A 27,626-nucleotide genomic window follows, 5' to 3' on the forward strand; every position below is an offset into this window, starting at 1 on the left:
AAGACTGTGCTCTGTCTTTGAGTTCTGGGTGACACACATGAAAAAGACCAATAAACCAAAAGACTCTGAGTCAGACATATACAGAAAGGGGAACAAAGAGAAGCAGGCTAACGACCTGGTCTCAGGAAAGGCTTCTCAGAAGAGGCAACACTGGCTCATTAGGCCAACCTAACAAATATTTACAGAGTGCCTATTACATGAACCCAGTAGTAAAAGATTTAGAATCTACCCACACAAGGAGCTGACAGTTGAGAAAAGGACTGTAAATAAACAATTACACTAGAGTGATACTTGAAGTGAAAAAAAAATACATACAAGAAAAGAATTAGCTCCATATGAAGGAGAAAGCTCGTCAAGAAAGATTTATTAAAGCAGAGTTAGAGAAAATAAGAGCCGATCAAGTGGTCAGTGTGTTACCCAAAGGCAGGGAGATAGGAAATAATGGGGCCCAGAGGCGTGAGAGGGTGACAGGGAAGGGACTGGCCCCATCTGGCTAAAGCACCTGGATGAACAGGAGCTGATGAGGGCAGCACAGGCAAAGGACATTGGAAAAGGGAGGCAAGTTTACTAGGGCATCACAGGCTATGCTGAAGAGCTGGGACTTCATGTAATAGGGACACTAAAAGCTTTAAGGAGGAGTCCGTGGAGATGGAACGCCCCTGCTTAAGAACCATCTCTGTATTACCAGAACACCCTCAGTGTGTCACACCTTAAACCACATCAATTCCTATGACACTACTTAATTTAAAAATATGTATGTATGGGGACTTTCCTGGTGGTGCACTGGTTAAGACTCCGTCTTAGCTCCAGGGGATGCAGGTTCCCCGACCAGGGGAACTAAGATCCCACATGCTGCGGGGCAACTAAGCCCTCGCGCTGCAATGAAGAGCCCATGCAGCCAAGTAAATAAATATTAAAACATATACGTATACAAATATTTCAAAATTCAATGAACAGGGTATATTACCATCTAATTCTACTCAAGAATTACTGTGATGATCTAATGAGACAATAAAAGAGCTTAAAATAGGGTTAGTACACAGTAAGCATTCAATAAATGTTAACTATAATTATATACTGATGGTGATAAATATGAAGAAAGTAAGATAAGCGCACAATATGGCTAAACCAGCACAAATTAGAAAGAAGTCTTAAGAAACTACAGAAATAGCTGGGTAACTTTTAACAAAAAAAAAGGAAAAATCAACTGGACTAAATTAAAAAGACCATATTTGGTAGACTTTCTCCAGCATAAAATAAATAGACACGTCTAAAGGTTCTCTTTCAACAGGTCAGTTTACTCAGCTACTTGGAGGCCTAGCAATGAAACAGGTTCAATATGATAGCAGATATTCTGAGGGGAGAAAGAGTACTTCAACTGCCAAGGCAAGTTAGTTGATAAGACTGGCCCTTGAAGTATATATGTGAATAGTTTTGACTTTTATCACTGCCGTGAAACTGGATGACTGCCAATTCAACACGTTCAGCCATGTGCCCTTGAACAGCAATCTTTCCAAGTCCATTTATTCCCAGTAACGAACGAAGACATGAAAGACCGTGCTTTGTGGCACTGTGTCCTGTACGGTGAGAATGCACTATTTACAGCAACATGGTTTGGCTTTTTAAAAACTACGTACCATGAAGGTAGCTGCAAATAAAGGAGTACACAAAATACAAACTAACAGATAATAAATACTTGACAAACCCAGACTTATGAACTAAAACAATCCAGAGTCAAAACAACAGGAACTAAACAAATGGTTAAGAAGAAAATCCAACATGGACAAACAACTAAAGTTTAAGATCTACTCAATTTTCATAATTGGGCAAGGCAGGCAATACAGAAAGAACAGACTAGAGGTTAATGGGGTATTAAATCTCTATACACATATGCCTCTCAAGTTGAGTTGAACACTCAACTCTTCAACACTCTTAGAACATAAAGATGGTTCCCTGCCAAGAGGGTTGAGAAGGAGAACAGGTTCACTAAGGCTTTCATGCCACACACCACATGGTGGCGAGGACAATGGCTGAGGCCAAGGCATCGAGGACGACAATGCAAGACAACAGCTACGAGGAACTCCATGCAAAGAAGAAGTGCGGGTTAAGCCAGCTTCAGCAACTGTGTGCATTAAATTGGTTTCAAAGGTTAGCCAGGACCCTAACAACCACCTAAAACAAGGTTTCCATGAAAAGAGGCTTCAACTAACATCCAGTACAGTTCACACAGGCAGCATTTTTATTCATGAGAAGGTCATACTTTCACAACTGAAAACACAGGTGAGACACCTGTCCATCTCCACTAGACATGGAAGCTCACCATATTACTCAACACGATTCACCCGCTACTAATCAGTTCAGTGCAATAATCTTAAATTGTTTAAGTGCTACCACTCTGTAACGCTAAAATCCTGTTCTACTAAATGTGCCAAAGAGCAATACATCGTTCCGAGGAAAAAATGAAGGAGGAAGATTCTTAGAGTCAATACTCCTTCAAGACCAAGCCTCAAATTTAGGATTGAAGGGTCCAGCCCAGCCCAGCCCACCCCCATTCAGCCCAGAATCCCACTCAACTTTAAATGGGCTCCCTTGGGGCATCTCAAGACCACTCACTCTTGAGTAAGAGGCAGTCCCATGCAGTGTTTGCATGCACATGCTCCCTAGTTCTGCCACTTAGTACTCAAGTGGTTTTAGGCAACTTATTTAACCTGTGAACGTTTCCTCATCGGTAACATAGGGACAACAGTAACTATCTGGTACTTGTGAGGATTAAATAAACTAATACATATAGAGTGCTTAGAACAGCACTGGTTGTGACACTTAATAAGTCTCTCTGGTTTGTTATTACAGTGACGCCCCTCATCATTACTGTCATTATCGCCGAAAGCATGCAGCCAGAGAGCATACTTCAAGTTGTTTCCACCGCATCCCCCCCAGGTTCTGGCCCTCACACATCATTTAGGATTGTATCGGGGCACTGCACGCCTTCACCACATGCTGCTAAACAACGTAACACCACCTGGAATCACAGGGCTTTATATCCCCACCCCTCTTCCAGCCACACTCACTTGGTACTTTAAGCATCAACTCATTAAATATCATACAAGTTAACTGAAGAGAAGCTGATCCTCTGTTTCCTCTTAAAACAAAATGGAATTTCCTTAGGATTTCTAATAAGATCCTATTTTCACCTTAAAATCCTCCTGCTTCAAAGGAGGGTCCCTTCCCCAGTGGGATTATTATCACGCCCTCCCTGCCCTGACTCAGATTCACAGATTCTTTACTTCCAGACACAGCAACAGCACACTATCATCACATAATTTCTGCCAAAGCCCGATTTTTCAATCTCACTGTTGGCTAGGAAATCAGTTTCTTTTCTCTTCAACTTTGTGAGGAGGAGAACAAAAAGAAAGAACAGGACAGCAGCTGTGGCCACTTAAGGGAGGAGATGGCAACACAAAAGCTCTTTCATCAGCAAATTTCTTCACTCCCTAACGGGCCTCCCACCAGTATCTATTTAAGTTCCTGCTGCCCGGAATTCTAGACCCAGCTCCTGGTCCCACCACACTAGACCACACTTCTAGCGGCCACCCAGCTCTCAGCCACTCTTACAGACTTTTGGGTCATGATGCTTGAGCCCATTAAGAGCCTTTCTCTACATTCTACTTTCTGTCATGAGAGAAGTGGCCCTAGGAAAAAACATAGGTCCCTGGCTGTATGCAGAATATCCTACTTTAAGTTGGGAAAAGGTTTTTTAAACTTGAGTGAATAACTAAAATAATAATTAAATACTCAGAGTTCTGCCAAACCAGACAGAATCCCCAGAAACATTTTCCCTCTCACTGAAGTCAACAATAAGGTTAGTCTGGACTGGAATTCCCTTCTGTTCCCATTAAACAGACTCATTCCTCCTGCATCCCATAAGGCAGGCCAGGAGCCAGTCTCCAAACGGGTGATCCAGGAATGGTGCAATAACGCTCCCCTGTAATGAGAATGTAGCCAGGTTCTCTCAAGAAAAATGTAGTCCTTATTCTCCCTCCCATATTTCATGAACAGTGATTTATCTTGTTGCAACAGCTGTACTTCCATATTAATTCATTCCAAGTCTTTTCATCAAAATGTAAATTTCAATCCTGAAAGCAGGATTGGGAGTCTAAGAGTAACACAGCACTAATAAGTTCAGAAATTTGCTTTTATCTTAGTGAAATACTTGGTCTCCCCAAATATGTAGAGTCACAACGGGGAAACACTCCAGCTTGGCTGCACTATACTACAACAGCCAAACTGAACCAAAGTACTCCACGCAGAAGGGAAAACATACCTAAAAGACATCCCATTACAATACAGACACGGGTGCAACAGAGCTGAACTAATAAACACTGCTTCAGTACAAGGTCCTATTAACAAATGAAAAGAAACTTTTGGCCAAGCATTTTGCTGGGTTGTTTTTTTTTTTTTTGCGGTACACGGGCCTCTCACTGTCGTGGCCTCTCCCGTTGTGGAGCACAGGCTCCGGACGCACAGGCTCAGCGGCCATGGCTCACGGGCGCAGCCGCTCGGCGGCATGTGGGATCTTCCCGGACCGGGGCACGAACCCATGTCCCCTGCATCGGCAGGCGGACTCTCAACCACTGCGCCACCAGGGAAGCCCAGCATTTTGCTAGTTTTAAAAATTATCCTTAGTTTTAAAAATTAGCAAAAACCCGCAACGTTTTACTTGGTGCTCAAGTAATAATTAACTTGGATGGGTCCTCATCATTATTCCACAGATCTCCAGGAGGAAGCCCCAAGATTCCACTCTGCTCAACTCTGAAGCTTACAACGAGGCAACCAGGAATGTATTGGAAGTGAGAATGGGGTGGACGCTGAGAAGTATAAAGTCAGGAAAATAAAAACCTAAATGTGAAATTACACATGCTTCCAAGATACGTACTCCACTAACATTTCTGTTAAACCTGCTTTACAACCCTCACTGTAGATTTTAAGGAGACAAAAAGGGAAGAATCTTAATTAGAGCACTGGACATTGGCTCTCTAACAAGACTGACTTTCCAAATAGTGTTTCACCTAACACTCAACCTTTCCAAACCTCAAATGGACAAGCAATCGTGTGGGCTTGGATTTATCAGAACAGTTAACTAACAGCCAGCAGTCTCTCCAGGAAAAGCATATGACACAGTGAGAGATTATCTGATGAGTCAAATGACTGTCACCCCCATACTGCAAGTACGTGTGGCCTCCCTGCAAAGCCAATTAGCAAAAGATGCACAAAATTCAGTTGACAGGGCTGTTCATCCAACTACATATTTTAGGTAGTCCATAGAATTTCCATTTCCAAAGAAAACAACTTGTCAGGGGATGTTTCAAATTTAAGTAGGCTTTTTTTTTTTTTAAAGAAAAAGGAGGATCTTAAAAATAATAACTAAATTCAGATAGCTGAATATATCCTCTGTTCTATGAGAAGCATACAAATGATATGCATATGTGACAATGTTGAAATAGGTAAAACACCACAAAAACTCGGTTATATTATTCAACCAACACTACAGAGTTTAAAGTTAAGTCAAAGGTAGGAAGCAAACAGACCATGAGATGGGCAGGTTCGTGGGCTCCACACCCACAGCAGCTCTGTACAGGCCCACAGACATCAACCCCATACGAAACGTATCCCTAGAGGAGAAAGGAGGCTCAGCAGAAACGGGCAAGGAGCAGAGACTGAAGTTCTTGAAAGGTGCTAATGAACCCAAACTGGGCCAGGCCAACTCCAATTCACACCGGAGTTTTACTGCTGTGTCCTATGGGGTTCCCAATGGTGTCCCTGAACTGCCCCTACGTTTCTTCATCTGACAGGAACCTCTCCACACTTCCCACCTGCCTTCAAAATCAGTGAGACAAACCCCACATGAAAAATTAGCACATCTAATTTTAGTATTTCTGCTGCACAAACATACCGACTTTCCATGAAAGAATTCTATACTATGATACCAAGTGCCTTGCCAGGGGTCTCTGGAAAATAACTTGGGCTGATAATTCTACTGCCAAAAAGAAAATATCTTGCAATGTATAAATATTATTACATCACCTTCATTCAATTTCAAAAAGCACACAAACATAAATCTGCTGCGTGCTATGTATTTTCCTCTGTAAAGCAAGGACTGCGCAATAGATGACACCTAGAAATTGCCAATTTTTCTGTCACCTTTAAATCTCAATCTTTATACCAATGCGTAACAGTTCCTACCCCACTGCCCATAATCCCAACTCATCCCCTGGCCTCTCACTAAGTTACCACTGGAAAAGTCTGGCACTGCCGTTCAGCTTGAAAACTACTATAAATTATATATTTCAGAATAAATACTGCCTTGTTCAGTTGGTTGGTTACCCCACCTCCCTTGATAGTAAGAATATCCCAGTCTCTTAAATTTATAGACGAAAAGTATTAGTTTCTAAATAGGTCTTTAAAAAGCAACAATAAAAATACTCTTCTCACTTGAAAGAAAAAAATCCAAAAGGCTGTGCTCATATAATTTAAGACATCAAGGAAATGTAAATTAAGATTTTGTTTCTATTTTCTGTCTGAACTTTAACTTCCAACAGTTCTCTTCACAGGCTTTCAAAGCCCACCTTGGAAAAGAAAAAAATAGGAAAAATTGTCCTTATGAAATTCACAAAAACACTTCATAGTTTCAGCTTCAGTTACTAAATCCTGGGTATTTTTCTATGTTGCCATTGTACCTGAAAACTAATTCATACCAGAGAGTATGAAAAGAAAAAAGATCCATTCTACTCTTCAGATGGGTGATTACTAACTGCTGCTGGTGATGCTATTTTCTCTTGAATTGACCCATTACAGGTATTTCAGATTAGTAGCATGTAATCTGCAGATCTGTACCACATGCTAGTGGTATATAATTCACTAGAAAAAGAACCCCCTGAATAAACAAAAACACATTCAAAATTGCATAGTCTCTAAAATCACTTATTTCTAGGACAATAATTATTTTTCATGTGCTATACACCTATTAGATATGGGAGTATTGACTTAAGAACTTATTTGTGGTTATTACTGAATAAAAACTTAAAGGTTTAATGTAATTAGAAAAATACCCCTTTTAGAATGCACATATTCATAAAGGAAACATCAATGAGATTAATAAACAAAATGAACCCCACCTATGGCTGATTACTGCTGCGATTACCCAGTTTCCTTCTATTTCCACTAGCATTCTCAGAAAGCAGAACATTCAAAGCGAAAATAATCATTAATTTACTCATTCAGTCTTTAACCATTTAATGAGCAGCTTCTACACGCCAGGCACTTTTTGCTAGGTGCTGAGGACAGAAAATACATGAGCTAAAAGCCCATCCTTAAAGGTGGTTCTGGGCTGAACTGTGTCCCCCCAAGATTCATGTGCTGAAGTTCTAAATTCCCAGTACCTCAAAACATGACCGTACTTGGAGACAGGGCCTTAAAAGAGATAAAGCAGTTAAAATGAGGTCATTAGGGAGTGGTCCCCTATGACTGGTATCCTTATAAGAAGAGATGAGGACACAAACATACAGAGGGAAGATCATGTGATGTCACAGGGGGAAGATGGCCAACTACAAGCCAAGGAGAGAGGACTCAGAAGAAACCTACTCTGCCTTGATCTTTGACTTCTAACCTCCAGAATTGGGAGAAAATAAATTTCTCTTGTTTAAGCCACCCAGTCTGTGGCAGACCTTTGTTACAGCTACCCCAGCAAACTAATACCACAGCTCACGCCCCATCAAAGGAGACTGATATATAACTATAAACTCTGTGAAAGGCAGCTAAATTGGAGATATGTACAAAATGTAAAAAGAAAATACACACTCTAGCATAAATTGGCTATCCTGGATGTTCTGGTTTTTAGGACCTTATTCTAGGGGAAAGAATATCGTAACAGAGCATTGTTACCATTTCCAAGAGACATTAAATAGACTCTAACACATGTTATTTCACTTTATGCCCACATAAACGTTACAGTAATTTTGAGTGTCCCCATCTTAAAGATGGAGAAAGTCAGTTTTAAAAAGGTAATCAACTTGTCCAGACCACCAAATTAACAACTGAAAAAGCCACAATTCAAAGCCAGGTCCCCTCAGTTTGACATTCTACAGCCTACATCGGCCTTTCAAACAAATCCCCAAGAAGGTACTAAGTCAAGCAGATCACAGCATGAAGTTTTAGAACAGAGTCTTCTCTCTGTGCACTGCCTAATTTGCAGGTGTGCACAAATGTCTGAATAGCATGCTAGGTAGTGGAGTAGTCTTTTAAGTCTGCAACCTTACTAGCTGGAAAAACTCTGGAAGGGCCTCTCAAAGTTACAGCAAAACCATAAGCATGCTTCTGATAATATACAGAACAAACCTGTATATTATCAGTGGTAATGATTTCAATTTTTCTGATTTTTTTCCTACTCATTTTATGCCAACTCATTCAGGTTCCTCTAGTTCCATCCTCATGGCTTACTATCCAAAGACATGTGCAACAGGACAAAAAGTATGGACATGCACTGCGCCCTACCAGAAGCCAACGGGGAATTGTGAAGGAGCCAGCACAGGGCATATTTACTTTAGAAAAAAATGAAAGGGAAGAGCAAACCACAGTAATAAAAACACACCTACCTGTTTCTTCATCTATTTTGAAAACACCAACACCAGAACCATCTCGAATGGAATAGTGGATCTCCCCATCTCTTCCTGTGTCCTCATCATGAGCTGATACCTTCATCACTGATGAACCAACAGGGACATTTTCTTTCACTACACCCTTTTCCACAAAGCTAGGAAACACTGGTGGGTGTAAGTTCTCATTCACATCGATGACTTCAACTTCAATGTAGCAAGTGGAAGACAGAGAAATGGGCTTCCCTTTGTCTTTGGCCCTCACAGTGAGATTATACACTTGCTTCTTCTCAAAGTCCAACTGCTGTACGATTCTAACTGCTCCACTGAGCTTATCCACATCAAAGTTTCCTTCTCCGTGGTCCATAAGACTGTACCTCACCTGACTAGACTGACTTAAATCAGGATCATAGGTCTCTAACCACATGATTATGGTTCCTTCTGGAAGGTCCTCTCGAACTTTCACACGGTAATTAGGGGGAATAAACTTGGGTGGGTTGTCATTAACATCCTCTAATGATACCTTCAGAAGCACCGTGGAAAGCAGCTGCGGTTCTTCTCTGGCTTGATCCCTGGCTTCAATCTTTACGTAATGCACGGGCTGTTCTTCACGATCCAAGGGGTTCACGATTTTAACCACTCCAGTCGTGCTGTCAATTGAAAATTTATCTGTGTCTGTAAGAATAGAGTACGTCACATGTCCATTGGGCCCCAGATCTTTATCTGTGGCTTCAACCTGGATGATTTCACTGTTTATCTCTTTGTCTTCACTCACTTCAACGAAATAGTTCTCCTGTAAAAACTCAGGTGGGTTATCATTGGCATCCAGAACTCTGATCTCCAGGAGACGCCAAGCAGCCTTCTGTGGCAGACCGAGGTCAGACACCGTAACATTCAGGGTATATCTGTCTGTTGTTTCACGGTCAAGCGGAGATAAAATTTTGAGCATTCCTGTTTCCATGTCAATAATGAAGCAACTATCCTCATTTCCTCCAGAAATAGCATAGACCAGTTTTCCGTTGAAGCCAGTGTCCAGGTCAGTAGCATTCATGAAAATTATGCTGGAACCCACAGGATGATTTTCCTTCACCTCAATACCAGCTGGAAGAGTACTTCTAAACTGTGGTGTGTGAGCATTGACAGAGTGAGAATCAAAGAAGACATCCTCAACCTCTCCCTGACTGTGTAACTTATTGGCCTGCAGGAGTTTCTCTGCCAGCATCCTGGCCACACCAGTCTCCTCGCAGTGCAAGTTTACTGGCTTGCGAAGGGCAGCCACAGTTATGTTGATATATAATGGTGTGGCAAAATTCTCTCCATCTGTAGCTGTAATTCTCAGGCTGTGAAATGACACCTTTGCCCCTAAACCATTCATGAGCGACTGCTTTAATGACAATACCCCGGAGCTGGGGTTTAAGCTGAACAAATCCAGTTCATTCCCAGCTTCAGTCTGATACCGCACCAACTGCAGTTCATCCGCGTCAATGGCAGAAACAGTGGTTATCTGCTCCCCTACACCTAGGTCCCTGGGAATTGTTCCTTCACAGTTTATCTTCTCAAACAGGGGTGTGTTGTCATTCAAGTTATTGAGAGTGAGGGTAGCAAGGATTTCAACCTCCCGGCGGTACGGCAAGCCCCAGTCTGATGCCCGAATCCTTAGAGTATAAACCCGTGGCATCAGCTCGTAGTCCAAGTTCTCTGAAGTACTCACAGCACCGGTGAAATGGTTAATCACAAACGGCACGTGATTCAAATTTGCAATGCTGTAAGTCACATACCCGTTCTCACCCTCATCAGGGTCCACAGCACTCACACTCATCACCGTAGTACCAATGGGCACGTTCTCGTCAAAAGATGCTTTGTAGGCTGTCTGGGTAAATTCAGGGGGATGGCTATTTGCACTCAAGACTTTAACCAAGACTTTGGTCGAGGCTTTTCTGTCACTTGTTGTTACTTCAAGTTCAAAATGGGAGGCCTGCTGTCTTTTAATTGGTTCTAAAATGGAAATGAGACCAGTGTTGTGATTTAAACTGAATTTAGCTTTTCCAGGTGTACTTTTAAAAACATACTTCAAATGAGAATAGCTAGGTGTGGCTTTCACCATGACCACGGGTGTGCTGGGAGGAGCAAATTCACTTACTTCTGCTCTGTAAACCTCCTTTTCAAACTTGACTGGCCCAGCTTTGAACCGTGGTGAAGTCACCTGAATTACTTTTACAGAAGAGAACTGGGGAGGACTTCCTTTATCTTTCGCCTGTAGTGTCAGGTTGTAGCCGAAAGGATGACTGTCCCAATCAATGTCACCGACTGCTTTTAGTTTATACTCTTTGCTCCCTAGAGAGGTCCTCACTGTTCTAAACTGCTGAAGGAGGTCTCCTGCCACAATGCTTAAAGAAGCGACTTCCCCATTGGCACCCTGATCGCAGTCATCCACGGTTATGATGGCATACGTTGGGTCCTTCTCCAATTCCGATGGTGATAACGTCACTGCTGTTATCACAGGAGCACACTCGTTGGCCTGCTCTATGTGAACTGTCAGCTTAGCCATGCTGCTGATACCACTGCTCCCGTACAATTTCATGCCACGGTCCACAGCAAGAATTTCCATCTCATAGAACTTGGTCTCTGTGTAGTCAAGTCTACCAGTTAAAACTATGGTGCCACTGGTGGGGTGGATAGCAAACATGTCTGTTCGGTCTTTAAAACTGTAGTAAAATTCTCCATTGGTGCCTATGTCTGCATCCGTGGCACTGACTCTTGCAATACTGGTCCTCAGGGCTGTGTTTTCAGGTAAAGAAACACTGTATGAGGTGGGTGAGAATAATGGCCTCAAGTCATTTGTATCCAGCACTTGTACCCTGACCTTTGTTCGTGCTTCCACATTAGTATTTTTTTCAACTGCTTTGACTATCAATGTGTAATGGTCTTTCACTTCTCTATTAAGAATAGCTGTATTTCCTCCTTTGGTCCTTATTCTCAGAAAGCAAAAGTCTCCAAGAATGTACTCTTCAGCTTTGAATAGGTTTTCATTGTCTCCTGAGACAATTTTGTACCTTAACTCCCACAATGGATTTGTAATGTAAATACCCATCTTTACGGGATGCCCAACATAGGTCTTCGCTGCAGAATTTTCATGCACTGTGACATTGTACTGGAAATGTGTGAACTGTACAGGAGTTTGTTCAAGTGCTTGGCTTCCATCACTGTCTCCAAAATGCTGGAGGAGGAGCAAAAGCAGAAGCGAGGCCAAATGCCTCCCCATCGCTTAACTCCCAGGAACCTGCAACAGAAGAAAATAAGAATCATTGCTTCAGGGAAATAAAACAAACAAAAAGTGTACTTTTTTTTTTAAGGTTTTAGACCTCACTTTTTTTTTTTTTTTTTTTTGCGGTACGCGGGCCTCTCACTGCTGTGGCCTCTCCCGTTGCGGAGCACAGGCTCCGGACGCGCAGGCTCAGCGGCCGTGGCTCACAGGCCCAGCCGCTCGGCGGCATCTGGGATCTTCCCGGACCGGGGCACGAACCTGTGTCCCCTGCATCGGCATGCGGACTCTCAACCACTGTGCCACCAGGGAAGCCCAGACCTCACATTTTAATAAAGTATTTTCCATCTATACAGAATATGAATAAATGCAATAGTTTTCCAATATAAGTATCAATACTGCTAATATTTCTAGAATTACTAAGTTTAAGAACAATTTTTTTTATTTTAATGACTCAAAGAATCCTAAAGAGCATCAGATGAAGGTCTTCCAGCTGCAACAACTACATTGTATTCCTGCACTTCAATCTTCAAGGCAAGTATAAGCCACTGCTAAAAAAGGGAGTGAACATTGTTTCCATTTACTTGTACATAATAAATGAAGTGCTCAAAAGCTCACAGACTTGATGCTACTACAGTACCCTGAGCATGGTACGCTTCGGACAGCTAACAACCAAAAAAACTCTCAACAGTGGTTTTATATAACCTCCCATAATGATAGCTTGTAATCTCATCTAGAAATTTATCCTGAAATTATATTATTTCTTTATAAGAATGATTAAGTTGACTCCCTACATAATATAAGGGTTTACTGTCTCATTTAGCACTGTATTAACTATTTAAAGGTATTAAAATAAATATATCACCAAGTTTAATACTGAAGTCATTTCTGAACCAACAAACTGAGCCCCAAACAGTCAGTTTACAAAAGGCAAGAGCTTGATGTCAAACAGAACTTGCCCTCCCTAAACCAGGGACACAAATCTTGGCAACATCACTGCTGTATCACCACTGCTGCCAACAGCCAGTGCACAGAGGGTCCGCTGTCTTCGGGGTACTGAACAACCCGTCACCCAAACACAAGACACACACGCACAAAGCTAAATCATCTAAGCAAACATGCGTAGAGGGGCCCAATCAACGCAGCAAGGTGGAAGGCACTGCAGGGAGGTCCAAGGGTGAGGTGGGCGGAAAGAGGACATGTGAGAAAGGGGTACCCTAAACCAGTGGGAAGGCAGGCAGTTCACTGGGCTGAGGCCTGGCGGGGGAGGACAATCGCTTTCAGAGCAGCTGTTCCCCTAAATGCCAACGTAATTCACCTCGTAAATGAACGGAGCTTCACAAACGTCCGAGAATGGTCAGAAGAGGAGAGTGCTGCAGCCCTGGCAAAGGACCCCTCAGATGAATATTCGGGAAACGGGACGGCTCCCCAAGGTAAGAGAAACAGCAGACTGAAGGGCTGGCCAAACAGCCAGGGGAAATTAGCATGGCAACTTTAATTTATAGTATCTTAACTCAGCCAACTGCCAACTTTGCCCCATTAATCATTTCATTAAGGAAAAAAAGAAAAAACCTGATACGCTGAAGGCAATGAGAAGCTTAATTGGTACTGAATCCTGTCCAAGTCGGGCACCCTAACTTGTGCTTTAGCAAACATGACTTCTCAGCAGATAAAGTCAGAAAATGAGACAGAATTTTTGGCCTCTAGAACAACAATTAAGATTTAAACAGAATAAGAAGACAATCTTCTCCCAAAACTATCTCTTAATTTGGTCAACAGTTTTAATACTCAGGGAAATTTGAGGATTATGTAACAAACCGATAATTTTATCAAAACAAGTGAAAACTCTGATTCATGATTGAATTCAACCTACAGGTGTTAAGAACCTGCTAGCAGACAGACTGTGCTAGGTACATGGAGTTAAAGACTATTTTAAAAGGCAAAGATCCTGGTACTGAAGCATTTACAAACCAGGGATAAAACGTAAAGAAAATGTCTTAAAGAAGCATTGAAAAGATGATGTTGCACAAGCACTTTCTGTTTTAGGATACATAATGTTACTGGTATCCAGTTTACAACAAAGTATTAAACCAGGATTCTATTGCAAGCAATTAAAATATTTTTGCTTAATTCTACATATAAAATATTATGCAGTAATTAAAAAAATAAGACAGCACTCTATACACTGACATGTAAAGATGTCCAGATACATTAAGTGGAAAAACTAAACATCCCATTTATGTTTGCAAAAAGGGAGAGGAGATAAATTATATGCATAGTTCATGGATGTGCTTAAAAATGAACCAAAAAATTCTGGACAGATAAGAAGTAAACTGTTAATGGTGGTAACTTCTGAAGGACAGGCAGCTGGGGGAATGTTCACATTTTCACTTTTCTCTACTATTTGAATTTTTAGTATATATATATATATATATATATGTTATCTTTATCATTAATTCACTTCTTTGGTCATTTGATTCATTCATCACCCATTTAATGAGAGCCTACCACAGGTCAGGAACAGTTCTACATGCTGGGAATACAAAAGTGAACCAAACTACTAACAAATCCTCATGGAAGATACATTTCCTGGTGAGAGACAAGGAAACAAAGAGTCTATCAGATGCTGATGATTAGTGCTAAGGAGAAAAATAAAGCAGAAAGAAATGAAGACTGCAGCCAGAAACATGGAGGGAAAGAGAGGCCCCGAAAAAGGACAAGAGTTTCTCAACGTCAAAACTATTGACATTTGGGGCAGATGATTCTTGGCCGGGGGACGGGGTGTGTAGGCTGGAGAGCTGTCCTAGGCATCATTTAGTATTATTCCTGGTCTCCACCCAACTAAAGGCCTGCAGCCTCTCTTCCCCCCAACCCCAACTAAAAATGTCTCCAGACAGTACAAATGGCCCCTGAAGCTCAGTCATCTCCAGTAGAGAAGTACTAGTTAGAGGCGCCACAGGAGAAAGACCGTGGTGGCCTGGCACAGTGGGTGAGTGGAGAGCAATAAAGGAGATCCTTTTTTAGATAAGCTTTTCATTTTAAAATTATTCTAGAGTTTCAGAAAAATTACAAAGACAGTTTCCCCTACTGTTAACATCTCACCTTACTATGGTACATTTGTCACAACTAATGAAATAATATAGATACACTGTAATTCACTAATTCCCAATGCCCTTTTCCCGTCCCAGGATACCAGCCAAGACAACCGCATTACATTCAGTCATCGTATTCTCTTAGGCTCCTCTGGACTGTAATAGTTTCTCTAATTTGTCTTGTTTTCAATAACCCTGACAGTTTTGAGAAGTACTGGTCAGGTATTTTGCAGAACGTCCCTCCACTGGAATTTGTCTGATGTTTTTCCGCATGATTAGACTGGGGCTATGCGTTGAGGCGAGGAAGAGAACGGGGTAAAGTGCCATTTTCATCACATCACATCGATGCTGATGCTGACTCTGTTCACTGGGTTGAAGCAGCGCTTGTCGGGTTTCTCCGCAGCGGGGTACTTGCTGCCCCCTTCCCCTACTGTGCCCTTTGGAAGGAAGTCGCTACGTGCAGTCCACACTTAGGGGTGGAGAGTTATGTTACATAAATCGTTTAGAGTTCTTCTGTAAGGGAGATTTGTCTATTCTCTCCTAATGTCTTTATCATTTGTTTTCATCAGTATGGCCTCATGGATGAAGGGTGAAGGACGTCGGATGTTCCTACAAATAAAACAAGAACAGGGGAGTGACATGCTCGAACCTAAAGTGAAAGAGCTGCTCTGGTACCGGGGTGGACAAGAGAAGGGAGGGCAGCCAGGGCAAAAGCTGGAGGGAGACCAGTTAGAAGGTACTGCAACAGCATGGGTGAGAGACTGCGGTGGCTCAGCCTCAATGGTCCTGGTGGGGGTGGGGAGAAGGGTGACATTTTGGATCTACTCCAGGACCAGCTGATGAACTGGAGGGCAGAGGCGGAAGGAGAGAAAGAGAGAGGCATCAAAGAAGATTCCAGAGGTCACGTGCTGAGCAAGAACTGCGCGGTCAGGTACAAGAGAGGGAAGCCTGCACTGAGGGAGGAACGGATTTTAGGGAGTACGATCGAGGGTTCAGCTTTAGACATGTTAAGGTAGAAATGCCAAGTAATGACTTCAAGCGAGCAGTTAGATGTGTGGGAAAGGTTCACCGTGGAGTGAGAAGCTTGAGAGTTGTGAGAATATGGAAGGCGCTACATTTAAAACCACAGAACTAAATGATCACCCACAGAGAGAGCACAGAGACAAGAAACAAAACCCAAGGACAGAGACGTGCTACTCCCCAAGATCTAGAAGACAGAAGACGAGAGGAACCAGCAAGGGAGACAAAGCAGCCACTGGGGCAGAAGCAAGAAACAGTGGTGTGACAATGACAATGGTAAGCAAACCAATCTTTCTGAACATTTGAAGCCTAACATGAGACCTTGAAAATGACCCATTAATACTGGCTGGTGCCATGCTACTCCCACCACCGCTGGTGCCCTGGGCACGCCCTTCACCCCCAGGGCACAAGGAGAAGGCTCAACATGCCAAACCACTGCAGCTGTTCCCTCCCCCACGGCATCTCGAGGATCCCTCAGCAGCACCTGCAGCCTTTGCCACCACCCACTTCTCTCTCACAGCTGGATTCCCAAACACCTGGCTCACCCTTCACAACTCACCCACCACGCACGGTTCTTCTCACGGGACACATCACAGCTGGAATAAACTTTTTCGACCACATTCATAACTGAGACCTCTTAAAACCCTGAATTTACTCTGCAAACTTGGCTAACAGAATGCCGTTGTAATTAAATTATTAAATGCAAGTCTTCTGATCAGAAAAAAATTCCACTTTCTAGGAGATCCTGTTAACCTTACAGTAATTTACCCGAGAACTGTGAACTCACGTTTCACCTTAAAATGCCAGAAAAATTATGGCTGTTACTCTATGCAAAACAAACAGTAAAGCAGGGGAAACACACACACACACACACACACACACACACACACACAAATCCTAAAAAGGTACTAATACCATTTCATCTAAAAAAGTACATTATTACCTAGTGCTCACGCTTATGAAAATTAAACTCTAAAAACCATTTTACCCAAAGGCTACACTTTGATATTTAGAAGGTGATCACACTACTTGAACTTACAGTAAGCCAGGATTTCTTCTGTGCATTTTCCAAAGTGAAAACAAAGAATGTTTACTTAGTTCAGCCTTTAGGGAAAAGGGCCTCAGGTCCAAAGCTTAAATATCTTTAGTACAGATTTCTGAAACTCCATAAATAAGAGAGAAAGATCATTTTTCTGGTAGAAGTCAGATATTAATATGCTCATGTTTCTTCATTTGCGAGACTTTCATGTAAAGTGTTCCAATCTGTGACCGCACAGGCTTCACACAACAGAACACAGCCCCGTGCAGAGAACACAGCTGCATAAGTTCAAACATTTAGATCTAAAGATGAAGGTTCAGATGTTTCAGATGCTTGAGACAGGGCGTTAGGTGGGACACTGCGTTACACAATGCATACATTCTGTTAAATGTATGTTTATTATTTAGAGTCGCAACTCTTACACACGCCATTAGTCATTCCAGCTCTCTATCCAAGAGGGAAACAGTATCAGACTCTCCATGCCACATATGATAATAAAAATACACAAAAATATTCAAGTATTTTGTATTTTCCCTCACCATACTCCCATTTTGTATCCACATCAGTGAGAGCGTCACTAGAACTGAACTTATGACTGAAATTTAGAGCTTAATGTTCGGTTTGAATAGCGTCACATTTTAAAAGTACTTTCTAGAGATGTCTAAATCATGAGGGAGATGACTATGTTTCCAAAGAGAATTGTCACAAAGTTGTTAAAAGACAATATGAAATGTAAATGGCTCCTGCTTTTTAAAAATACTGTATATTAAATAAATGTTTAATGACCTCTAAAATCACTTAACAGGAGTCAAAAAAGAGTATTGTGTCTGTCTTAGAAAGCCTGCTTGTTACTCAGCTATAACCAATTCACAGCTTCCAGGTGACATTTACAACAGAAAAAACCCCTGCATTTCTCTAATAAATTATAATAGCCATAGACAGTACTTTTAAAAGCTTTCATTCTTAACACTGAAAAATTAATGGGTAGATCTTGTTTATTTCTGGGTACATACGAAATCTCTTTAAGCCATCTTAATACATTTTTTCAGTAAAAATGGGGGTGGGTGGCACTATGAACCCAGAATTGAACAGCAGGCTCAGGCTTGGTATACATCACTTAACTGCTTCTGCTAACTCTGTATGTTGTTAGCTTTGATTGGAGCTGCAGTAAGTCTGATTACTCCAGCAATGACTTAATTTAAATACTGCCTTCAAATGATCAACAACTGATTCCAATTTAACTGAGATCAGTCTTCAAGCTATTCATACTGACAGTACACGCTGCAAATCCCTCTCCTCGGCACATAATTCTTTTCCAGAACCTAAAAGCTTCAGCATTAACATGATTTAATCAATTCGAAATAATTTTTTGGAAGTTTTCTTGCCCTTAAGTTAAACAGACTTCCTAATTTTTAAATAGCCTCCGTATAAACTCTAGTATGTAATTTACCTACTCAATGAACCTATAAAACTTGCCTGTGGGTAGTTTGAAGAGGACTGTTTCTAGTTGTTGTTTTATTGTGACATAAAAGACAAGACGAACAGACAAGGGCTGTGTGTACATTTCTGGCTAGACTAGGCATCCCTGTGCTAGTCTCTCCTCTTTCAGCGCTCCAAAACATGACCACTCTCCGTTATTACCCATCCCGCCAACCACTTTCTCCTCACGCACACTCCAGGGCAAACTTTGCCCACAGAGAAGCTCAAAAAACAGACTGTTTACCCTCTTGTGATATAAGAGCATTTCACCTAATATATTTTTCTCTGCAAACAGAAATCATTTAAATGATGTTTTGGCAGTCATTAATACTGGCCACTCTTCCACTCCCAAAGTAGTACAGTTTTCATTACGGATCAAATTATGATGCTCCCTTTTGTATTTAGGTACAAACCTCGGCCTTTCACTAAATACGGGATCAGGAAAGTGAACGTTCCATGTATAGTAAGTACGGGGAAGTCGTGGTAGAGGCTCCCCCCACTTCCTCTCCTTAAAATGTTCTCTTCCCCTCCTTTCTCTTCCTCCCACATCTCCGAGGAGATGCGAACCACCCAAGCTACAAATAAAGACATCCCTGATGCCATAAAACTGTGCCTCTCCTGCAGCTCTTCCCTAAATTGTCCCTCACACTCAAGTGCCCCGCCGCTGCCGCCGCTGCAGCTGCCTTCAGCATTCCACAAATACACACAGGTTCTTTCCCACTGAAAATAGCTTTCATTCAAACCTGCACTTCCTTCAAGCCAACAGCCTATTTCTCACCTTCTTATGTTTGCAAAGAGTAGTTTCTCAGTGCTACCTTGACTTCCTTAGAACTCCCTCCATGAAAGACATTGTTGTTTCTACCCTCAACTGTTCCACGTGACCTCAGATCCACCCAGGCAACAGAAGCAGCTTCTTCTGATGTCAAAGGCTAACGTCAAAATTAATGCCCTTTTCTCAGTACTCATCCTCCCTGACAATCTCCGATTTGACACTACTCACCCTCCTCCCCCGTATGTGTCCTTCATACTGTCACAAACTGCCTAAAACAAAGAGGTGATCCATACAGAACGCGTAAAGGATGGACAGCACTAAACTTTCCTGATTCTCTCCAATACCCTTTTATAAGCTACACCAACCCTTTCACCTTCCAGTTCGTCACTACAAATTTCTTTCAACTCTTTTCACACACACACATATTGTTACCCTTAAAGACATCATCCCCTCTGCCCTTATCATAAAGGATCACCGCAGAAGCCTGCATTCCACCCTAACCTCCAACAAGTGCCATGGAACAACTTCCCCACCCCGGGGATACCTTCAGACTTAAGTTATACAGTGTCTTCACCCACTTCCCACTGCAAAATAGTAGCTATTGCACTAAAAATAGAGTAATTTCCTACGTCCTTGAAGAGTTTCACCACTTCCCAAATCACCAAGTTTGCAATCTAAGAAATCAAATTAAAAAAAGCAGCTGGAAGTCATAAAACCTGTGATCTAGCCCAGGCTTTGTCACTAATCATCTGTGTGACTTCAAGGGAGTTAATTAATCCTTGGATTCCATTTCTTTATTTGAAAAACTAGAGAGCGGACTAAAATCTTTACAGCTTTCTACCCTCCACAGGTACACATTCTTTCCCCACCTCCTTTTTCTCTCTTTGTACACACACACACTCACACACACACTCCAGAAATTCAGGATTTCTATGACTTTTTATCTTAACTGTCAAACCTCCATTTCTTAAGTCATCTAGACTTGACATTTTTTTATTTCTCAATTTCTCAAAATTGTGCTTCTTCCATTTCTGCTGCTGCCACTTGGTTCATATTTGTATCTGTTCAGGCACAGCATGTGAACCGCCTTTTGGTATTCCTGCTTTCTTGCCCCCATACTATTTAGCCTACATACTGCAATGAAATTAGTCTCATTAAAACTTCTTTGTAATGTCACTCCATAGTTTAAAATATTCAGTGTTTCCCCTTATCCTTCGGATTAAGTACATCCTTCTTAATCTTGTATTAAAGATCTCTGACAATCTGACCTCTACCTACTTTCCCAATTTAATCTCCCATATTACTTCTGTTTCAAACCTAAAAGGTGTCCTTCCCACAGTCTTGAAACCACCAAGCTGTCCTGAGCCCATGACACCACCTAGTGGCAGAGGCTCTAAACTTGCAGCATCGCCACCTTTCTCTTCGAAAAGACAACGCAAACATGGCAATTTTATTTTTTCCTGCCCTTTACTCATCACACACAGTTTCGTTATTTCCACCTTTCTCTTCAACATTTCTTTCTTTCCTCTCTTCTTAACCTCCATAAAAGTTATCTTCTCTATCTTTATAAGCCAAGGTGAGCCCAGGTCATAGATTTTCTGTTTTCCCTACGCAAAGAAAAAAAGGCAAGCCATAAGAAACGTGAAAGAAGGATTAAAGAAACACTGATGATAAACCAACCAACCCTTTTCCGAAAGATAACATGGTGTGCTCAGGTCTTTTTTCTCACCATTCATCAAACCACAAATCAAGTCACAACACCAAGGGTTTCTACAACTTGCTTTACGTGTATTTCCTCTCCGTGAATCACTGCCTCCAGATTCACTCTTCCCCCAGACCTCACCCTATCCTAATATCCACCTAGCTCACTGAGGTGCTATGATGAACTACCCTGACCCAGATGGGTCTCTCTTACCACACTGGAGATAACTGTTTATTTGTCCTTCTCCCCTGCTGGACTGTAAGCTTCTTGAGAGCAGGAACCCTGCTTTGTTCACCACTGTTTATTGCATCTGACCCAGTGTTTGGCACAGAGGAGATCCACAGTTGTTGGGTGCATGAATGGACAGATAGATGAGGATTAGCAATGGAGAACGGAAGGCAGGACTGATGGGTGGGAGGGGGTGGGGGATAAGGAGGGATAACATGGGAAAACAATACATCCATCGTTGTAAACTTAACAAAAAATCCAGGCGCAACCACTAGGCCAGTAACAACACTGCCGATGGGTGCCCTGCAGAAGGCTCTAATTTCCAGCAGCTCAAAAAGAGGTCATCAACCACCTCAAAATACTTCCAAAGTGGCTACAGGCGATGCCAGATCAGCGTCCCTACTACAGAGCTTACTATGAAGCATTATGCTTGAATATTCTACGAAGATAAGAATTAAATAATTACCGATTTTCCTAAGTGGTCTATAGAAGACATTTAATTATAGATTTATCTCCACATAAATAATAAACCTTTGGAATTAAGCAAGAATTTTGGCAATATATTTAAATCTGGGACTTAAGGAAAAGAAAGATCATTTTTAAAAAAAACTTTATTATGTGAAATATACAGATTCCTCATCTGACTGAATACATTTTTGAAATAAAAAGTTCCTCCCAGACCTGAGGAGAGAAAAAAATGCAACTTTCTGATCTTGGTTAAATGAATTGCCTGCATCGCTCATTTCAAAAACTCCTTACCAGTGCCTAAGGACAAACTAACACTTGCAAATTAAACAATTAGGTGAGACAAAAAGACACAGTTTGGCTTCATCAACTATATAATTTGGTCAAAAGAAAGCTTACCTGCTGCAGTTTCCCACTCATAAAGATTAAACAGACACCTGGCCTTATGGCTTCCTGCTATTAAATCAAGTCCTTTAGGCCACAAATTAGGCCATGGAGACAACATTTAATGCAACAATAATGCATTGAATTTGATTTAGTTTACTGAGTCTATGTGAAATCTGCAAAACTTGGGTGGAAAACAGGTGGCAGTAGACTTGTTAAAGGAGTTAAAATCATCTGTAACATCCCTTTCACTTCTAGCATTCAAGGAAATGACTACTTCGGAGACAACTTGAGAGCTAAGTCTAAAGACATACACTAGGAAGGCATGGGATCAGGGGGAGGAAAACAGTAGTAGTTTGCATATACTTTTTAGATTCCTCTTTTGGCACCTGACCATAACATGGATTTAAATGGTCTACTAACATGGTGCAAAACCACTAGGTGTACTTCTAGTAACTAATTAAAAGATACAAATGAATAGATATGCAGGTGGCCTGAAAGATTTTTATGAAGTCCTCTAAGAATTTCACTTCCTTTCAGAGTGACAAAGAATTTAGTTCATTTAAGATATTCATTTTTCAAGTAATGGGTACACAAATGCACACTTTATTCAAATCAAACCCTACTATGAACGTGTTAAATGCCATGTTTGACATAATTGAGTTATATTCATCGTTGTTTTTAAAAATTATGTAATGTTTTAAGCACTTTTACACCCATCTTAAAGCTTAAGTATATAGAAAAGAAAGGGGGATAATAATTCCACTTGTGCAACCAGAGAGCTGTCCTAAAACACAAAGCCAAACATCAGAATTAACCTATATACCTGGAGAAACACACTATATGAGTAACTGCAGTAACTTGATGTGCTGGATAACCACAACGCTAAGAGTAATATGAAAAAAACATCACCATCACCTAGTTTTAACACGTGCAGCTATCTTAAACTATTGAAACCTATCTCTGAATGTATGACGCCTCAAGAATCTGCTTTTGTGAAAGATACATAAATAACTGAAGATCATTTGCCTTTTAAATCTTTTCCGATTTCAGTCACTGTAAATAGGAGTTGCTTAACAAAAGCTATTTAATGAAATCATAGTTCAGACACATGAAGGAAAAAAAAAACCTCTAACTGCACAGAAAATATTTATGAGTTTACTTTCCTAACGCATACAATTGCGTCCTTGTTTTCAAAGTCCCGCAATTCACATCAGTGGGAACAAAAAAATTCTTAGACACAACAGAAGGTTAGCTTCCTAGAGGAAAGCACTTAGAGAAAGAAAAAGCACTGAAGAACCAGAATCTCTTAAAAAAAAAAAGATCTTAGAAGTTTCTCTTCCAAAAAAGAAACAAACGGATAGCACAGTTGCAAATGTTTAGCCCCGATATTTATCACTCACCTATGCTTAACTACATTCAACCAGTTACAACTCAAACCTCAGGCCAGCACTCCTTCAGGGTACAAAACATCTAAAAGAACTCGGTGACTCCATTTCAAAGATCCCATCCCTTAGCAGCTGGCCTCTCCTTTCATCACACCAACGCTGTGAATATCTCACAAATCGCAAGAAATTAGCCGCGGAGTGAGATCAGATAAGTCTTTAACAGGCACGCGTGTTACCGGAGAGAAGAAAGTGGAACGCGCGTGTGAAGTTTCTGAGCTCCGGGCGAGGCGGAAGTTCTCGCCCAGAGGCCGCCGGGAACCCCGCGCCGCGGCTGCCGCTTTGATTTCCAGCAATGGCTCCGGGGCCAGAGCCGGTGCAGCCGGGGCCGCCGCCAGCTCGCAGCAGCAGTCGGGTAGGTAATTACCATTCGGGTCACGTCGCGCCTTAACCGCTCCCGCCCATCCGCCTCCGCCCACCCACCCGAATCCAGGGCCTGCCCTGAACTTTCCAAGTGGGCAGGGGCCTCGGCACCACCACCGTCCGGCGGGTCTCTTTCTTTCCATCCCGTCCCCAGAGCTCCGGGGGGCGCTCGGTCCTGGGCTGGACAGTGAGGGGCAAGCTCCCAACGAGCCGGAAGCCCGCCACCCGGCAGCAGCAAGTTGCTCGTCCCGCGGGCACATACGGCTTCGGCCCGGCCGCGCAATGGCACCGAGTGCGCCGCTGCGCCCCTCGCCCACCGCCCTCAAGCCCCAACTGGTTTCCTTCAAACTTACAGCAAAGTTAGCCCGAAGCGGCGGCGGCGGCGGCTGCGGCTGCGGCGGCGCTCTCGGGGGCGCGCACCTCGCCGCCTCAGCGCGCCCCCGAGCGGGGTCCGGGTCGGTCCGGGGCCTCACTGGCTCCGCAGGGCCGCATGGTATCTGCGGCCCGCCCTCGCTTTCCTTGCGCCCCGCTCTGAGGCAGCGCCCCGCCACCCGCGAGCCCCACTCCAAGCCCGGCCGGTGCAACCCCGGCGTCTCACGCACCCGGCGCTTCACGCACCCGGCGCGGGATATATCCCTCCGCTCGCAGCCACGCCCGCTCGCGCCGGCGCTCTTTTCTCCCGCGCAGAAACTCGACCCGACTTTTCCTGGCAGCCGGAATCCCAGTCCGCGGGGTCCGGGCTACGACGCCCCGCCAAGGGTCAGGGATCTCCCAGCAGCTACAGCAGCCAACTCCTTTCCAGGAGACCAGCGAGTTCCCAGGATGACCTAGCGACACCGCGAGGAACAGATTGGGGCTCGCTCTAGTGCCGAGGTTAGTTATGGCCAGCACACAGATTTGTGCAGGTAATTAACAGGGAATGCTCCCTACTAGGAAAGGGGGAACATTAACTTAGCTTAAAAAAAAAAAAAAAAAGAGCGAAGGACTAAAGAAAAAGCTTCCCACGCCTCCTCCTTTAGATTCACGGGAAACTTCAGGGAATTCCTGAATCTGAATTTGAATGCCTTGGCTGTAGGTCTGCAATTGCTTGGTGGAATAAAATCTTACAAAAGGTCTCAAAAGGAATGCAGTTAGATCGGAACCTACTTCCTTTTTCAATCTACAGTACACTAAAATCCCGGGAAAGTGAAAACGCTTCCTTCGCGACCTCTTTGCGCAGAGCTGGTTAGACCCCGGAACCTCTCCAGCTGTGGTTACGAACCCCAACGCCGGCCCCCGCCGGCGGACACCCCCGACTCCCAGGTCTGCGGGACAAAAGGCAGCGGTGCCGTCTCGTGCGCTTTCCCACGCGGTAAGTACACCCCGCAGGCTGTGAACGCAGTCTGACGTGAAACTACAAGTTCCGCAGGGAGAAGGGGGAAACCCCGGGCTTCCAGACGGCCCACTCGGGGAACTCCCCCCACACCGGAGCGCGCAGTCCGGGCATCGCGGGGCTGTGAGCCGGTCCTCAGCGCGGGCAGAGCTCCAGGCGCCGGCTCAGCGCAGCCCGGAGTGCTCCCGGGCGCTGGGAAACAGCCGGGAGAAGAGGGCGGCCTTGACCTCGGAAAGTTTGTGCAGCTCGAATACGTTAACGCTGTGAGGACAAAGAGAGATGATTTCCCTGGAACCGGTGGAGGGGGCTGCTGGAAGAACTACGAGGCAAATGGGGGTAAGGGAGTCTAGGGTTAAGGAGAGAATTTCCCTATTTCAAAGTTAATGCAGTCTCCTCTTATGCCATCTCAAAGAAGGTGATGGGGGGGGGGGAAATGTGTCTAGAAGGTCATGGCTGGGAAGGAAAAATAATGCCTGCAGAATGAGTGTGCTGATTCGTAGCACTAAGAGTATGTGGTGTATTCCCTGCGCGTTATTTAGAATACACAGAAATTCACACACCCAGCAAACATCATCATCCAAACACTTGTCCACGGCAAAGCGCTCCTGGAGTTACAGGTCAGTTTCATACATGGAACACCTCGAAAGTAGGTTACCTGGTCTCCAAGCTCAACTCGTTTGTGCCCGTTGCCGAATTCTAACTCTAAACAAAACACAACCACACACGAACGCCAACAGTTTGTTGGGGCGGGATGCGGGGGGCGGGGGAGGAGAAGAACAGTAAAAGGTAAAAAGACACCATCCCATAACGTAAAATCACAAGATTTTTTAAATGACACAAAAGAATTCCTGGAGAAAATTACCATTCACTAATAACTAATAACCCTTACTTGGACTAAAACATCTGTTTGGTAATGCCGGTTTGCCAGGTCCACTGAAAACCTAATTGCCTGAAAGAAGTTGCACTTCGTCGCCAGAGGAACAGCCGAGAGCCAGAGATCGAGATTGCAGAGTCCGGTGCTGCCACGTTTTTACTGATCCTTTAGCCCCAACGGAACGAAACAGAGGTGCCTTTTTGCTACCAGCTAATTACCTTCACATGAACAAGAAATGTAGTACAAGCTCCACGTCTGTCCTCTCAATAGTCGATCCTCCCTAACCCAGTACCCAAAGGCTCTAGAAAATGAGGGGGATGGGTTCCCGAAAACAAAAAAAGCTTTCCGCCAGCACTGCCTCTGCATCCAGTCCACCCAAGCTGGTATTTGTATATTAGCTATAGAATGGGCCGGAGTGGGTGCTAAGTGAAGGCTAGGGTGACGGCGACGGACCTCACGTCCACGTCCCAAGAGCGCCCGGCAGGTCCAAGTTCGCGGTCCGTGCGCAGAGCGCGCGCTTTGCCGGGTACCCGGACTAGAGGGCGCTGCGCCACTGCAGATCACGCGGCACCCAATGCGCCCTCCCTGGGCACCATTTCTATAATAAGTTACATTTGAAATAATGCACAAACAGCATAGCTTTTCAAGTTCTTTTGAACAGTGCTTTGTAAGTATTTTATGAATTCCAAAACCTATGCATACTGATCTTTCATTCCCGAGTCAAGCACAGCCAGGGCGGGTGTGCAGCTCGCCGAGCGGAAAGCCGGTAGGATGCACACGCTTCCCTGTACTAGTCAAACACCCCACGCAATTTCATTAACGTTTAAACTTAAATACGGAAAGACTTGCACTCAAGAAAGAACTCACCCGTCCAGCCGAGTCCTCGGTGTTCTGCTTTAAAGTCCCGGCAGGTCCGTAATCGCCACGCGATTTGGATATTTGTTACAAGCCGTGTATGAAGTACCAACTTTGCTTCCCTCGGATCTTCAGCATGTCGCCAACGAGAGTGCGATCCGCCCGCGCCGCCCAGGTGGCCGCATCTCCGGAGGCTTCCGAACTGGGGGAAACTTGAGCAGCAAAAGGAGGCGAAATGAGAGTGCGCGAGGGCTAGAGAGAGGGCCGAAGAGAAACCAAGTTTGTCAGGACATGTCCGGGCAGCGAGCCGCCGAGTTTAGGAGTTGCGGCCGGGAGCTGCGGCGGATCACTGCCTCTTTCCCCACTCCCTCCCGCCTGGAGGAGGTGGGGGAGGGGAGGTGACGTCAGCGCCCCGCCTAGCCCCCCGCCCCGCCGCCTGGACGGGATTCTCCCGCGGGGTCCGCCTCCTGGACAGTAGCGGCCGCGAGCTCGGAAGCTCGGCCGGCTCTCCTGCCGCAGCGGTCTCTGCGGTCCCGACAGTGAAGCGTCTGCCCCTCTCCACCCCGCTGCGTCTCCCGGGCTCCGCCAAGCGCCGGCGTTCCTCGCACTCGGCGCCGGGGCGGCCC

At 43.8% G+C, this 27,626-nt stretch overlaps 1 protein-coding gene across 4 annotated transcripts in view; it reads right to left on the reverse strand.

The window, feature by feature from the left end:
* Positions 1 to 27,359, reverse strand: part of FAT1 (FAT atypical cadherin 1) — a 122,391-nt gene extending 95,032 nt beyond the window's left edge. For 2 of the 4 annotated variants that reach the window (XM_082863992.1, XM_082863995.1), the window contains exons 1-2: positions 27,013 to 27,359; positions 8,649 to 11,928 (exon numbers count right to left, since the gene is read on the reverse strand). In XM_082863992.1, the coding sequence (XP_082720118.1) occupies positions 8,649 to 11,910 (3,262 nt within the window). In that variant the 5' untranslated portion in view covers positions 11,911 to 11,928; positions 27,013 to 27,359. Of the gene's footprint in view, positions 1 to 8,648; positions 11,929 to 14,418; positions 14,501 to 24,252; positions 24,469 to 27,012 lie in introns of those variants that run through there. The other 2 variants (XM_082863993.1, XM_082863994.1) reach the window with 2 other exon arrangements.
* Between the last annotated feature and the right edge of the window lie 267 nt (positions 27,360 to 27,626).

Source organism: Leucopleurus acutus (genome assembly GCF_964270905.1).
Source record: "Leucopleurus acutus genome assembly, chromosome: 21".
NCBI classification, from domain to species: Eukaryota; Metazoa; Chordata; class Mammalia; order Artiodactyla; family Delphinidae; genus Leucopleurus; species Leucopleurus acutus.